The 14,270-nt window shown below is 47.3% G+C and overlaps 1 protein-coding gene across 1 annotated transcript in view; it reads left to right on the top strand.

The window, feature by feature from the left end:
- The window catches only part of RRP12 (ribosomal RNA processing 12 homolog), a 682,638-nt gene that overhangs the window by 107,669 nt on the left and 560,699 nt on the right, over positions 1 to 14,270 (top strand). Inside the window, exon 10 of the mRNA XM_069239610.1 lies at positions 12,137 to 12,228. Within this exon, the coding sequence (XP_069095711.1) occupies positions 12,137 to 12,228 (92 nt within the window). The remainder of the gene's footprint in view (positions 1 to 12,136; positions 12,229 to 14,270) is intronic.

Raw genomic sequence — 14,270 nt, 5'->3', positions numbered from 1 at the left:
TCATCCGCAGATGATATTGGGATGTACAGTTTAGTGATTAAAAATGCAGCTGAGAAGTTTAATGTTCTGCTTGAACAAGATAAACCTCAGTCATGCTTTCTCTTAGAAACATTGGTGCCAGGTCAGGCAAGAAGCCAGTTTCTGCCCTTGATTCCAAACATACTAAATCAAGGCAGAGAAGCCTTTAAAGAACCAGCCACCTGCAGAGCAGTCAAGCTAGGGGCAGAAAAGAAATATAAGTATTTATTCCAAAAGTCCTGCGTGCACTAAAGCTACTACACCAGCAGGCTCCATAAAAACCTTGACTGAAAGGAAGGGAGCTATCATTCCTTCAGCCCCATGTCCACCCCCGATAACAACAGTAAAATGATGGAGCTTATGGGTCGCAGGATAGAGCGGAGTGCTGGAAACCAGCAACTTATTGCATCTTCAAATGCAAAACTCAGCAGGCACGTTCATCAGCATTGGGAGGAGATGGGAGAACTGATGAGTCATCTACCAGAGCAGTATAAGAAACGAGCAGCACATCTGGCAGAAAGTGGGAAGAACATAGCAAATATGTGATTAAAATCTGCCCTGGGTGCGGCAGGCACATCTAGTCCCCAGTTGATGATGATGATGGGGGGGGGGGGTCACTCTAAGGTGCCACTCTTGGTTGAGAATTTTAGGGGTAAACTACTGTAGGGTTGAGCTACTGTAATAAACACTCCATTTAATGGACAGCAATTGTTTGGAAATTCTGTGGATGAAAATCTGAACCAACTTAAAAGGACAACAAAACAAAATATCTGTGGGCGTATTGCAGTTTCATAGTGATACGGAGGGGGTTATTCTCTGCAAGAAAACCAGTCTCCCAGTCTGGGAGTTCTCATCAAGGTTTCCAGAGTGGCACCACACTGCTACAACACAGCAAATCTGCCACTGCCAGCAACAGGAATGAAATTCCATTTGAGGAAGAGGGAGAGGTCACCCAGCCAGAAGTGCCTCAACACCATCCAAAAAGTGACTACACAGCAATTACAACACCCTCACAAATACCGTCAGTGAGAGAAAACACCAAACATTCAAGTTTCCATCACAGCCCACCTGTCGGTGGAAGATGAAAAAAACTTTCTTCAGGAGTGGAGGAAGATAACTTCAGACAAATGGGTCCTAAACACATTTCAGTTTGGGTAGTGCATCAAACTAAGTAATTTCCTGCCAACAAGAGGACCAAGGAAAAGGTTCCATTCCAAGGAGGAACTTTTCAGGGAGGTCAAAGAGTTACAATACAAGCAGTAGAACACGTCCCCGAACAAGAAATCAACAAGAGACATTACTCAACATATTTCCTAATTACAGAGGTAGGCGGTTCCTACAGTCCAATTCTAAATTTCAGGTTCAACAGTGTAGGAAGTTGGCTCTGTATGTGCTATTTCAAAGTAAGGAATAGCATGCACAGAGTCCAAGGGTTCCCCTTAGAGGTAAAATAGTGGTAAAAAGAGATAATACTAATGCTCTATTTTGTGGTAGTGTGGTCGAGCAGTAGGCTTATCCAAGGAGTAGTGTTAAGCATTTGTTGTACATACACAGAGACAATAAATGAGGTACACACACTCAGAGACAAATCCAGCCAATAGGTTTTGTTATAGAAAAATATCTTTTCTTAGTTTATTTTAAGAACCACAGGTTCAAATTTAACATGTAATATCTTGTTTGAAAGGTATTGCAGGTAAGTACATTAGGAACTTTGAATCATTTCAATTGCATGTATACTTTTCAAGTTATTCACAAATAGCTATTTTAAAAGTGGACACTTAGTGCAATTTTCACAGTTCCTGGGGGAGGTAAGTTTTTGTTAATTTTACCAGGTAAGTACGACACTTACAGGGTTCAGTTCTTGGTCCAAGGTAGCCCACCGTTGGGGGTTCAGAGCAACCCCAAAGTTACCACACCAGCAGCTCAGGGCCGGTCAGGTGCAGGGTTCAAAGTGGTGCCCAAAACGCATAGGCTTCAATGGAGAGAAGGGGGTGCCCCGGTTCCAGTCTGCCAGCAGGTAAGTACCCGCGTCTTCGGAGGGCAGACCAGGGGGGTTTTGTAGGGCACCGGGGGGGACACAAGCCCACACAGAAATTTCACCCTCAGCGGCGCGGGGGCGGCCGGGTGCAGTGTTAGAACAAGCGTCGGGTTCGCAATGGAAGTCAATGAGAGATCAAGGGATCTCTTCAGCGCTGCAGGCAGGCAAGGGGGGGCTTCCTCGGGGAAACCTCCACTTGGGCAAGGGAGAGGGACTCCTGGGGGTCACTTCTGCAGTGAAAGTCCGGTCCTTCAGGTCCTGGGGGCTGCGGATGCAGGGTCTTTTCCAGGCGTCGGGACTTAGGTTTCAGAGAGTCGCGGTCAGGGGAAGCCTCGGGATTCCCTCTGCAGGCGGCGCTGTGGGGGCTCAGGGGGGACAGGTTTTGGTACTCACAGTCGTAGAGTAGTCCGGGGGTCCTCCCTGAGGTGTTGGTTCTCCACCAGCCGAGTCGGGGTCGCCGGGTGCAGTGTTGCAAGTCTCACGCTTCTTGCGGGGAGATTGCAGGGTTCTTTAAAGCTGCTCCTTTGGATAAAGTTGCAGTCTTTTTGGAGCAGGTCCGCTGTCCTCGGGAGTTTCTTGTCGTCGTCGAAGCAGGGCAGTCCTCAGAGGATTCAGAGGTCGCTGGTCCCTTTGGAAGGCGTCGCTGGAGCAGTGTTCTTTGGAAGGCAGGAGACAGGCCGGTGAGTTTCTGGAGCCAAGGCAGTTGTTGTCTTCTGGTCTTCCTCTGCAGGGGTTTTCAGCTAGGCAGTCCTTCTTCTTGTTGTTGCAGGAATCTAATTTTCTAGGGTTCAGGGTAGCCCTTAAATACTAAATTTAAGGGCGTGTTTAGGTCTGGGGGGTTAGTAGCCAATGGCTACTAGCCCTGAGGGTGGGTACACCCTCTTTGTGCCTCCTCCCAAGGGGAGGGGGTCACATCCCTAATCCTATTGGGGGAATCCTCCTTCTACAAGATGGAGGATTTCTAAAAGTCAGAGTCACCTCAGCTCAGGACACCTTAGGGGCTGTCCTGACTGGCCAGTGACTCCTCCTTGTTTTTCTCATTATCTCTCCTGGACTTGCCGCCAAAAGTGGGGGCTGGGTCCAGGAGGCGGGCAACTCCACTAGCTGGAGTGCCCTGGGGCATTGTAACACGAAGCTTGAGCCTTTGAAGCTCACTGCTAGGTGTTACAGTTCCTGCAGGGGGGAGGTGTGAAGCACCTCCACCCAGAGCAGGCTTTGTTTCTGTCCTCAGAGAGCACAAAGGCTCTCACCGCATGAGGTCAGACACTCGTCTCTCAGCAACAGGCTGGCACAGACCAGTCAGTCCTGCACTGAACAATTGGGTAAAATACAGGGGGTATCTCTAAGATGCCCTCTGTGTGCATTTTTTAATAAATCCAACACTGGCATCAGTGTGGGTTTATTATTCTGAGAAGTTTGATACTAAACTTCCCAGTATTCAGTGTAGCCATTATGGAGCTGTGGAGTTCGTTTTTGACAGACTCCCAGCCCATATACTCTTATGGCTACCCTGCACTTACAATGTCTAAGGTTTTGCTTAGACACTGTAGGGGCATAGTGCTCATGCACCTATGCCCTCACCTGTGGTATAGTGCACCCTGCCTTAGGGCTGTAAGGCCTACTAGAGGGGTGACTTACCTATGCCACAGGCAGTGGGAGGTTGGCATGGCACCCTGAGGGGAGTGCCATGTCGACTTAGTCATTTTCTCCCCATCAGCACACACAAGCTGGCAAGCAGTGTGTCTGTGCTGAGTGAGGGGTCCCTAGGGTGGCATAAGACATGCTGCAGCCCTTAGAGACCTTCCCTGGCATCAGGGCCGTTGGTACCAGGGGTACCAGTTACAAGGGACTTACCTAGGTGCCAGGGTTGTGCCAATTGTGGAAACAATGGTACATTTTAGGTGAAAGAACACTGGTGCTGGGGCCTGGTTAGCAGGGTCCCAGCACACTTCTCAGTCAAGTCAGCATCAGTATCAGGCAAAAAGTGGGGGGTAACTGCAACAGGGAGCCATTTCTTTACACAAGCCCCCCCCAGCCCACAGGCCAGGAGACTCAGCCAAAGGTGGGAGAGTCTTCCTAGTCTGTCAGGCGAGGAAGAGTAGAGGAAATAGGCTGGTTTGTTGCAGGGCCTACTCTGCCTTACATCCTCCTGTTCAGGTCATTCCCTCTGGGGAACTGACCCACTTCCACAGTGATAGGACCTAGTCTGAACTGCCTCTTGTCTGTGCTTTTTATGTCTTCACCCATTCTCTCTCTTTTGGGGTTAGAGGTATCCACCTCTGCTAATCTTATCTTAGCCAGGGTCACCCCTAGCTTACCCAAAGAGGTTACCCAGAGCTGGAGTAACCCCACCATGACCAACAGGGTCAGGGGGCCTAACTTGTTATTTGGCATGGGGTCAGACCACCATGCCAAGGATAGTGCAGCCATAAAGGCTAACACCCAGCAGAGGCCACTGACAGCTGTCAGTGCCCAGAACCACACCTTTAGCTCTTCACCTACAAGGGAAGGGGCTAAGTTACAGGCTTCTTTGGGTTCAGGGTGCCTGTCTGCTGTATTAGAGTGGGGGGTTACCACATCTTGTAGTAAACACCCTTCTTCCACTCTTTCTTCTGTTAGCTGAGGAGCCACCCACTCAGGCTTAACAGTTGCCTGACTAGCCAGGACTTCTTGTGGGTCAGGTTGGATTTTATCAGAGCCACTTTTGGAGTTCTCCCCCACTGGAGCAGAATCTCCTTGGCTTGCTGGAACCTTGGCTAAAGGTTGTCCACCTTTCCTACTCTGTTTCCTTTTCTTTTTCTTCTGGGGCCTACTTGCATTTACTGCAGAGGTAGGCACTCCAGACTCCTTGGGAGAGGACTGGCCCTGGACCAGTTCTTCTCTTAGGCTCTGACTAACCTCTGGGTAGTCATTTCCAAGGAGACAATCAAGGGGGAGGTCTGTACTGACTACCACCCTTCTCCAGCTAAAAGTTCCACCCACTTCTATGGGCACAAAAGCCACAGGCCTATTAGTGACCCTGTCTGGGCTAACTCTTACTCTGGCCATCTCACCTGGGATGTACTGGTTTGAGAACACCAGCCTGTCATGCACAATAGTGTGACTGGCACAAGTGTCTCTCAGGGCAGTGGCTGGGATTCCATTCACCTGTAGGTGGTGGAAGTGTCTACTTCCCTCTGGAATCTCCAACTCACCTGTTGGGCCCTTTTTCCAGTTGAAGGCTATGAAGACCTCCTCATCTGAGGAGTCATCCCCAATGGCTACACTGGTCACCCCTGGGATTTTGCTAGGGGGTTTGTTTTTGGGACAAGAAGTGTCCTTGGTGTGGTGCCCTGTCTGTTTACAGTTATGGCACCATGCCTTAGTGGCATCCCAGCTCTTACCCTGGTACCCACCTTGGTTTTGGGTTGTGTCTCTGGGCCCACCCACCTGGTCTGGTTTTTGGGTGCCTACAGGGGACTCTTTTTCTTTGTTTCTAGTGTCACCCACTTTCTCCTGGGGAGGCTTTGTAACCCCTTTCTTTTGGTCACCCCCAGTGGAAGTTTTGGTTACCCTAGTCTTGACCCAGTGGTCTGCCTTCTTTCCCAATTCTTGGGGAGAAATTGGACCTAGGTCTACCAGATACTGATGCAACTTTTCATTGAAGCAGTTACTTAAAATGTGTTCTTTCATAAACAAATTATAAAGCCCAACATAGTCATACACTTCATTTCCAGTTACCCAACCATCCAGTGTTTTCACTGAGTAGTCAACATAATCAACCCAGGTCTGGCTCGAGGATTTTTGAGCCCCCCTGAATCTAATTCTATACTCCTCAGTGGAGAATCCAAAGCCCTCAATCAGGGTACCCTTCATGAGGTCATAAGATTCTGCATCTTTTTTAGAGAGTGTGAGGAGTCTATCCCTACACTTTCCTGTGAACATTTCCCAAAGGAGAGCACCCCAGTGAGATTTGTTCACTTTTCTGGTTACACAAGCCCTCTCAAAAGCTGTGAACCATTTGGTGATGTCATCACCATCTTCATATTTTGTTACAATCCCTTTAGGGATTTTCAACATGTCAGGAGAATCTCTGACCCTATTTATGTTGCTGCCACCATTGATGGGTCCTAGGCCCATCTCTTGTCTTTCCCTTTCTATGGCTAGGATCTGTTTTTCCAAAGCCAATCTTTTGGCCATCCTGGCTAACTGGATGTCCTCTTCACTGGAGTTACCTTCAGTGATTTCAGAGAGGCTGGACCCTCCTGTGAGGGAGCCAGCATTTCTGACTACTATTTTTGGAGTCCGGGTTTGAGAGACCCTGTTCTCCCTAAATAGGACTGGTAGGGGGGAATTTTCCTCCAAGTCACTATCTTCATCCTCTGTGTTGCCATCCTCCGAGGGGTTGGCCTTTGCAAACTCTGCCAACAGCTCCTGGAGCTGTAGTTTGGAAGGTCTGGGGCCCATTGTTATTTTCTTTATTTTACAGAGTGACCTTAGCTCCCTCATCTTAAGATGGAGGTAAGGTGTGGTGTCGAGTTCCACCACATTCACATCTGTGCTAGACATTATGCTTCTAAAAGTTGGAATACTTTTTAAGAAACTAAAACTGGTTCTAGAATCTAATTCAAACTTTTACAAACTTTTAAACTCTAAAAGAAATGCTAAACAGGATCTAACACAAGGCCCTAGCAGGTCTTTTAAGAATTTAGAAAACTTTTCAAATTGCAAAAATCAATTTCTAATGACAATTTTTGGAATTTGTCGTGTGATCAGGTATTGGCTGAGTAGTCCAGCAAATGCAAAGTCTTGTACCCCACCGCTGATCCACCAATGTAGGAAGTTGGCTCTGTATGTGCTATTTCAAAGTAAGGAATAGCATGCACAGAGTCCAAGGGTTCCCCTTAGAGGTAAAATAGTGGTAAAAAGAGATAATACTAATGCTCTATTTTGTGGTAGTGTGGTCGAGCAGTAGGCTTATCCAAGGAGTAGTGTTAAGCATTTGTTGTACATACACAGAGACAATAAATGAGGTACACACACTCAGAGACAAATCCAGCCAATAGGTTTTGTTATAGAAAAATATCTTTTCTTAGTTTATTTTAAGAACCACAGGTTCAAATTTAACATGTAATATCTTGTTTGAAAGGTATTGCAGGTAAGTACATTAGGAACTTTGAATCATTTCAATTGCATGTATACTTTTCAAGTTATTCACAAATGGCTATTTTAAAAGTGGACACTTAGTGCAATTTTCACAGTTCCTGGGGGAGGTAAGTTTTTGTTAGTTTTACCAGGTAAGTACGACACTTACAAGGTTCAGTTCTTGGTCCAAGGTAGCCCACCGTTGGGGGTTCAGAGCAACCCCAAAGTTACCACACCAGCAGCTCAGGGCCGGTCAGGTGCAGGGTTCAAAGTGGTGCCCAAAACGCATAGGCTTCAATGGAGAGAAGGGGGTGCCCCGGTTCCAGTCTGCCAGCAGGTAAGTACCCGCGTCTTCGGAGGGCAGACCAGGGGGGTTTTGTAGGGCACCGGGGGGGACACAAGCCCACACAGAAATTTCACCCTCAGCGGCGCGGGGGTGGCCGGGTGCAGTGTTAGAACAAGCATCGGGTTCGCAATGAAAGTCAATGAGAGATCAAGGGATCTCTTCAGCGCTGCAGGCAGGCAAGGGGGGGGCTTCCTCGGGGAAACCTCCACTTGGGCAAGGGAGAGGGACTCCTGGGGGTCACTTCTGCAGTGAAAGTCCGGTCCTTCAGGTCCTGGGGGCTGCGGATGCAGGGTCTTTTCCAGGCGTCGGGACTTAGGTTTCAGAGAGTCGCGGTCAGGGGAAGCCTCGGGATTCCCTCTGCAGGCGGCGCTGTGGGGGCTCAGGGGGGACAGGTTTTGGTACTCACAGTCGTAGAGTAGTCCGGGGGTCCTCCCTGAGGTGTTGGTTCTCCACCAGCCGAGTCGGGGTCGCCGGGTGCAGTGTTGCAAGTCTCACGCTTCTTGCGGGGAGATTGCAGGGTTCTTTAAAGCTGCTCCTTTGGATAAAGTTGCAGTCTTTTTGGAGCAGGTCCGCTGTCCTCGGGAGTTTCTTGTCGTCGTCGAAGCAGGGCAGTCCTCAGAGGATTCAGAGGTCGCTGGTCCCTTTGGAAGGCGTCGCTGGAGCAGTGTTCTTTGGAAGGCAGGAGACAGGCCGGTGAGTTTCTGGAGCCAAGGCAGTTGTTGTCTTCTGGTCTTCCTCTGCAGGGGTTTTCAGCTAGGCAGTCCTTCTTCTTGTTGTTGCAGGAATCTAATTTTCTAGGGTTCAGGGTAGCCCTTAAATACTAAATTTAAGGGCGTGTTTAGGTCTGGGGGGTTAGTAGCCAATGGCTACTAGCCCTGAGGGTGGGTACACCCTCTTTGTGCCTCCTCCCAAGGGGAGGGGGTCACATCCCTAATCCTATTGGGGGAATCCTCCTTCTACAAGATGGAGGATTTCTAAAAGTCAGAGTCACCTCAGCTCAGGACACCTTAGGGGCTGTCCTGACTGGCCAGTGACTCCTCCTTGTTTTTCTCATTATCTCTCCTGGACTTGCCGCCAAAAGTGGGGGCTGGGTCCAGGAGGCGGGCAACTCCACTAGCTGGAGTGCCCTGGGGCATTGTAACACGAAGCTTGAGCCTTTGAAGCTCACTGCTAGGTGTTACAGTTCCTGCAGGGGGGAGGTGTGAAGCACCTCCACCCAGAGCAGGCTTTGTTTCTGTCCTCAGAGAGCACAAAGGCTCTCACCGCATGAGGTCAGACACTCGTCTCTCAGCAGCAGGCTGGCACAGACCAGTCAGTCCTGCACTGAACAATTGGGTAAAATACAGGGGGTATCTCTAAGATGCCCTCTGTGTACATTTTTTTATAAATCCAACACTGGCATCAGTGTGGGTTTATTATTCTGAGAAGTTTGATACTAAACTTCCCAGTATTCAGTGTAGCCATTATGGAGCTGTGGAGTTCGTTTTTGACAGACTCCCAGCCCATATACTCTTATGGCTACCCTGCACTTACAATGTCTAAGGTTTTGCTTAGACACTGTAGGGGCATAGTGCTCATGCACATATGCCCTCACCTGTGGTATAGTGCACCCTGCCTTAGGGCTGTAAGGCCTACTAGAGGGGTGACTTACCTATGCCACAGGCAGTGGGAGGTTGGCATGGCACCCTGAGGGGAGTGCCATGTCGACTTAGTCATTTTCTCCCCATCAGCACACACAAGCTGGCAAGCAGTGTGTCTGTGCTGAGTGAGGGGTCCCTAGGGTGGCATAAGACATGCTGCAGCCCTTAGAGACCTTCCCTGGCATCAGGGCCGTTGGTACCAGGGGTACCAGTTACAAGGGACTTACCTAGGTGCCAGGGTTGTGCCAATTGTGGAAACAATGGTACATTTTAGGTGAAAGAACACTGGTGCTGGGGCCTGGTTAGCAGGGTCCCAGCACACTTCTCAGTCAAGTCAGCATCAGTATCAGGCAAAAAGTGGGGGGTAACTGCAACAGGGAGCCATTTCTTTATAAACAGTTCAAAAAATGCAAAAATTCAAGATGATAGTTTACAGGAAGTCATTCTACAGTTGCAAAAAGGAGATTACATGGCAACAATAGACTTGAGAGATGCCGACTTGCACATTCCTATGAATGCAGAACACAAGAGGTTTGCGGTAAATGGAAAACGCCATCAATTCACAGTGCTATCATTTCAGAATAAAATCAGCGCCAAGAGTGTTCACATAGGGCCTGATTCTAACTTTGGAGGACGGTGTTAAACCGTCCCAAAAGTGGCGGATATACCACCTACCGTATTACGAGTTCCATAGGATATAATGGACTCGTAATACGGTAGGTGGTATATCCGCCACTTTTGGGACGGTTTAACACCGTCCTCCAAAGTTAGAATCAGGCCCATAGTGTCTTGCAGCATTGGCGGGGCATCTCAGAAGAAGGGGTATACATCTATATCCGTACCTCAATGATTGCTTAGTAAGAGCAAACTAATACCAAAGACACAAACAGAACATTCAAATAGTGATGAAGACTCTGTATGCACTAGGTTTCTCATTAAACATAGAAAACTTCTCTCCAGAACAGTAAAAGATTTTCTTAGTAACAGGATTAAACATTCCCCAGTGATAAAGCATTCCCCAGTGAGAAAAGAACACAGTCTCTTCTGGGAGAGACTCTCATTTACCAGAAGGGGAAAGCTCTGACGTCAAGGACAGTGGGGAAACTATTGGGAAAGATGTCATCATGCATTCCCTTAATCCCACATGTGAGACTTCATATGAGACCAATTCAGGAGTGGCTGCAACATCTGTGGTCATAAGCAGTAGGGAGTTGGAAAGATCCAGTGGTTGTCACGCAGAAGGTACAGGAGGATAGTGTGGTGGGACAGGGAAAACGTTACACAAAGATTGACCATTGCTGCAACCAACTCCATTTGTGACAATAACCACAGGCGCCTCACATATAGGATGGGGAGCACACATGGGGTCCATGGAAATGTGAGAAATCTGGAGGGATCAGGATGCTGTACAGCACATAAACTTCCTTGAACTAAAGACATTCTTTCTAGCTTTGAAAGTTTTCCAAAGACATCTTTGATGAAAGACAATATTGATTCAAACAGGCAATACAACCACGTTTTTACATCAACAAACATTCTCAATCTCCACCCACCAAGGCTAGCTCAGCAACTCAGGAAATGGGCCATACAAAGAAATATGGATATTCAAGCGATACATCTTCCAGATAAGGACAGTGTCGAGGCATACAGACTGAGCAGGCAGGCCTCACAGTCCCACAAATAGGAGCTCAGAGAGTTGTACAAAGGATTTTTCAGAAGTGGCGTACACCAACAGTGGATCTATTTGCACCTCCTCGGACCGTGAAATGCCAGTACTTTGCCTCCAGACAGATAACACCCTCTGTCTTTGGGGAATGCCTTTTTGATGAACTGGTCAGGGACATTTGCATACACTTTTCTCCAACTTCCACTGTTGCACAATGCAAAAGGAGTCGCACGACCTTACTTTTAATTGTACAGTAGTGGATAAGACAAACTTGGTACTTGGGGGTAGTGTAGCTAGCTAAAAGGAGATTTCAAAGGCTACCAAAACAACAAGATCTGTTGTCAGTGGAATGAAAAGAGGAAGGAGTATTTAACCCAGACCCAGAATATTTGAAACTAACAGCATGGCTCCTGAACGGTCGAAATTTAGACACAGCAGAAAACACAATGGCAGTTTTAAGAGAAGCGATAAAGCAAATAACAAAGTGGCTCGACATTTTAATCTGAACGGGCTACAAATTCTAGAGTTTGGCTGTTCGTGTGGGCTTTGCTGTTGGCCTATATCTTTTGAACTCCAGAAGTTTTAGTTTAGTAGTAATGCTGAGTTAAATCTTATCTGGCGAGAAGGAAGATATTTTTCAAATTGTTCACATAGGAAGGTAGTCCTTGATCATAGAAAGCTTGGTGTGCTATGGAGACGCTATTTAACCAGACATGTTTCCAAACTGAAAGCCTGTCCAGGTTAGCTAAATGATGGGAAGCAGACTTTTGACTAATCAGTCTACCTGCCCTGTTTTGCACCATTTGAAGTCTGGCCGGCAAGTTCTTGGGTAATCCCACATTATGTGAGTTACCAAAGTCCAGGTGGGATGTCATTGCAGCCTGTTAAAACGTTTTACTACATTTGGTAGGTAAAAAAAGAATTATTTTCTCTGAGAGTTGTTGGAGCCTTAAAGCAGGACGCTAATACTTTAGTGATCTGGGGACTCAGTGAAAGATTGCAATCCAAAATGGCTCCTAGGCTCCTGACTGTCTCAGATTGAGAAGGAGATTGTTCCATATTATATCGTAACCGGGAAACTGACCAAATATCATCTTTGTTGCCTACCACTTGGGAGCTTCACTTTTCTCAGTGTTGTGCTGGAGCTCATTTTCCATCATCAAGTCTGTCACTGCTGTTTATAATATTTTGAATTTTTTTCTGAGCCTGCTCTAAATCTACATCAACTTCACTTACTTTAGCATTCTTATGTAGTCTTTAGCATTTGTGCCTGTAATCAACAGTGTTTTATTTTTTATTTTTAGGCTCTATATGATTACCTTCCCAGTGAGAATGACCTTCAACCACTATTGGCATGGTTGGCAGTCATGGAGAAAGCACATATCCACCTGTCCAGGTAACTCCCTAATAAATGGTCTGTGTTTCAAATCTGGTTTTGATTTTGCCAGCCAGGTATGTTGGACTCGTCTAAGTGAAGGTAGTTAAACTTTCTGAAGTGGAAGACCTTTCTTTTTGCTTCGCTTAGCTTCCCCACCTTGCTCCTCACAAGCCTTCTGTCAACCTGCCTGTATTACCACCTAATTTCTCTACCCTTATATCTGTATCTCCCTAGTACTTCTTTCTGTGTGTCCACTGACAAAATACACCTGTGTAATTCACTACATTTGAATGTCAAATTTGTAATACTTAGTTTGTAACCAAAACTTAAGGTTTAAACATCTATTTTTCACAAATTGTTTTCTTGGTTTCTTTTGACAACTGACCCACCTCATTGTTGCCTTTCATAATAATCAATCAATCAGTACTTGCAAAGTGCAGCTGATCACCCATGAGGGTATCCAGGTGCTGTGCTTAGTCAAATAGCCAGCTCTTGAGTCTCTTCCTGAAGTCTTGTCACAGAGGGTGATGTTCAGGGTTAAAAGGGGAGGGCATTCCAAGATTTGGCAGCGAGGAAGGAAGAAGGGCCACAGATGTGGCTATGACAGAAGCGCGTGTCTGTGAGGGAAGCGGAGCAAAGGATGCTGTATGGTTGGTGGAAGTTCAGGCAATGATTCATGTATGCTGGTACTTGGACGTGGAGGGCTTTAAAGGTGTGTGGCAATAACTTAAATTGTCATCTTTTATGGACCGGGAGCCAGTGGAAGTTTCTCAGGTGTTAGGTGATGTGGATCCGATTGGCAGGTTGAAGATCAGTGTGGCTGCTGTGTGTGTTCTGTATTGTCTGGAGTCTTCTCATGAGTTTGGTGCTGGTTCCTGCATACAGTGCATTGCCGTAGTCCAGTCAGCTGGAGATTAAGGTTTGCCTGACTGCTTTCCTCATGCTGATGGGGAGCCATTTGAAGATCCTTCAGAGCAGGTGGAGAGTGTGGAAGCAGACAGTTTATCTGTTTCCTTGTGATTTTTGCTGTCTAGGATGATGCCGGCGTGGCCTTTTGGGGTGGGGATAGGTTTTATTTTGGCAGGCGATCAAGTGTCATTCCAGTGGAAGGTGTGGTTTCCAAAGATCAGCACTTTGGTCTTGCCAGTGTTGAGCTCAAACAGTTGTCCTTTGTCCAGTCCACAACATTCTTCATGCAGTAGTGGAAGTTGGTCTTAGTGGTGGTGGGGTCTGTTGAGAGCAAAAGGATGAACTGGGACAAGATGTTGAGATCATGGGTTCTGATGATGTTGGCTAGAGGCATCATGTAGGTGGTGAAGAGGGTGAGTCTGAGGGCTGAACCTTAAGATAAACCACAGATGGTGCTCATGTGTTCCGAAGTGAAGGGGGGGGGGGGTAGTCTGATTCTCTGCGTTTGTCCCATGAGGAATAATGCAATCCACTTGAGTGCGTCTCCCATGATCCGGTGTAGTCTCTTGTCTTGCTGAGTGTGTAGTTGGATATGGTGCCGAAGACTGTGGACAAGTCGAGGAGGATCAGGGCCACCTATTCTTCCCTGTCGAGCAGGGTGGGGATGTCTCCAGTGGAGGCAATCCAGGTGGTCTCTGTGCTGTGGTTGGCATGGAAAACAGATTGGTAGGTGTCTAGCAGGTTATTTTTCTCCAGATGTTCGGTGAGCTGCTTGTTCATGGCCTTCTTCAGGAATTTGGATGGGAAAGGGAGCAGCGAGATGGGGTGGTAGTTCTGGAGTTTGCTAGGGTCGGCAGAGGGTTTCTTGAGGAGACTTCTGACTTCTGCGTGCTTCCATGCGTCAGTAAAGGTGACTGTGGCAATGGATGCGTTGAGGATGGTGGTGAGTTAGTTGCAGATATTGTTGCCTCCTTTTCCTTTTCATCTGTGCACCTCTGTTTCTCATACTTAAGGAATGTGTCCCTTGTTCACCTCCAACCCTGAAAGTTAATTTCTCTTAATGGAACTTTGGCAACATATCCTGCTCATACCCCCAGGCTATTATGGCATAGATGAGCAAATTTTGCAGTACAATTAAGGACATTTTGCAG

Source organism: Pleurodeles waltl, chromosome 6 (genome assembly GCF_031143425.1).
Source record: "Pleurodeles waltl isolate 20211129_DDA chromosome 6, aPleWal1.hap1.20221129, whole genome shotgun sequence".
Classification (NCBI taxonomy): domain Eukaryota; kingdom Metazoa; phylum Chordata; class Amphibia; order Caudata; family Salamandridae; genus Pleurodeles; species Pleurodeles waltl.
This window is presented reverse-complemented; position numbering and strand designations above follow the sequence as displayed.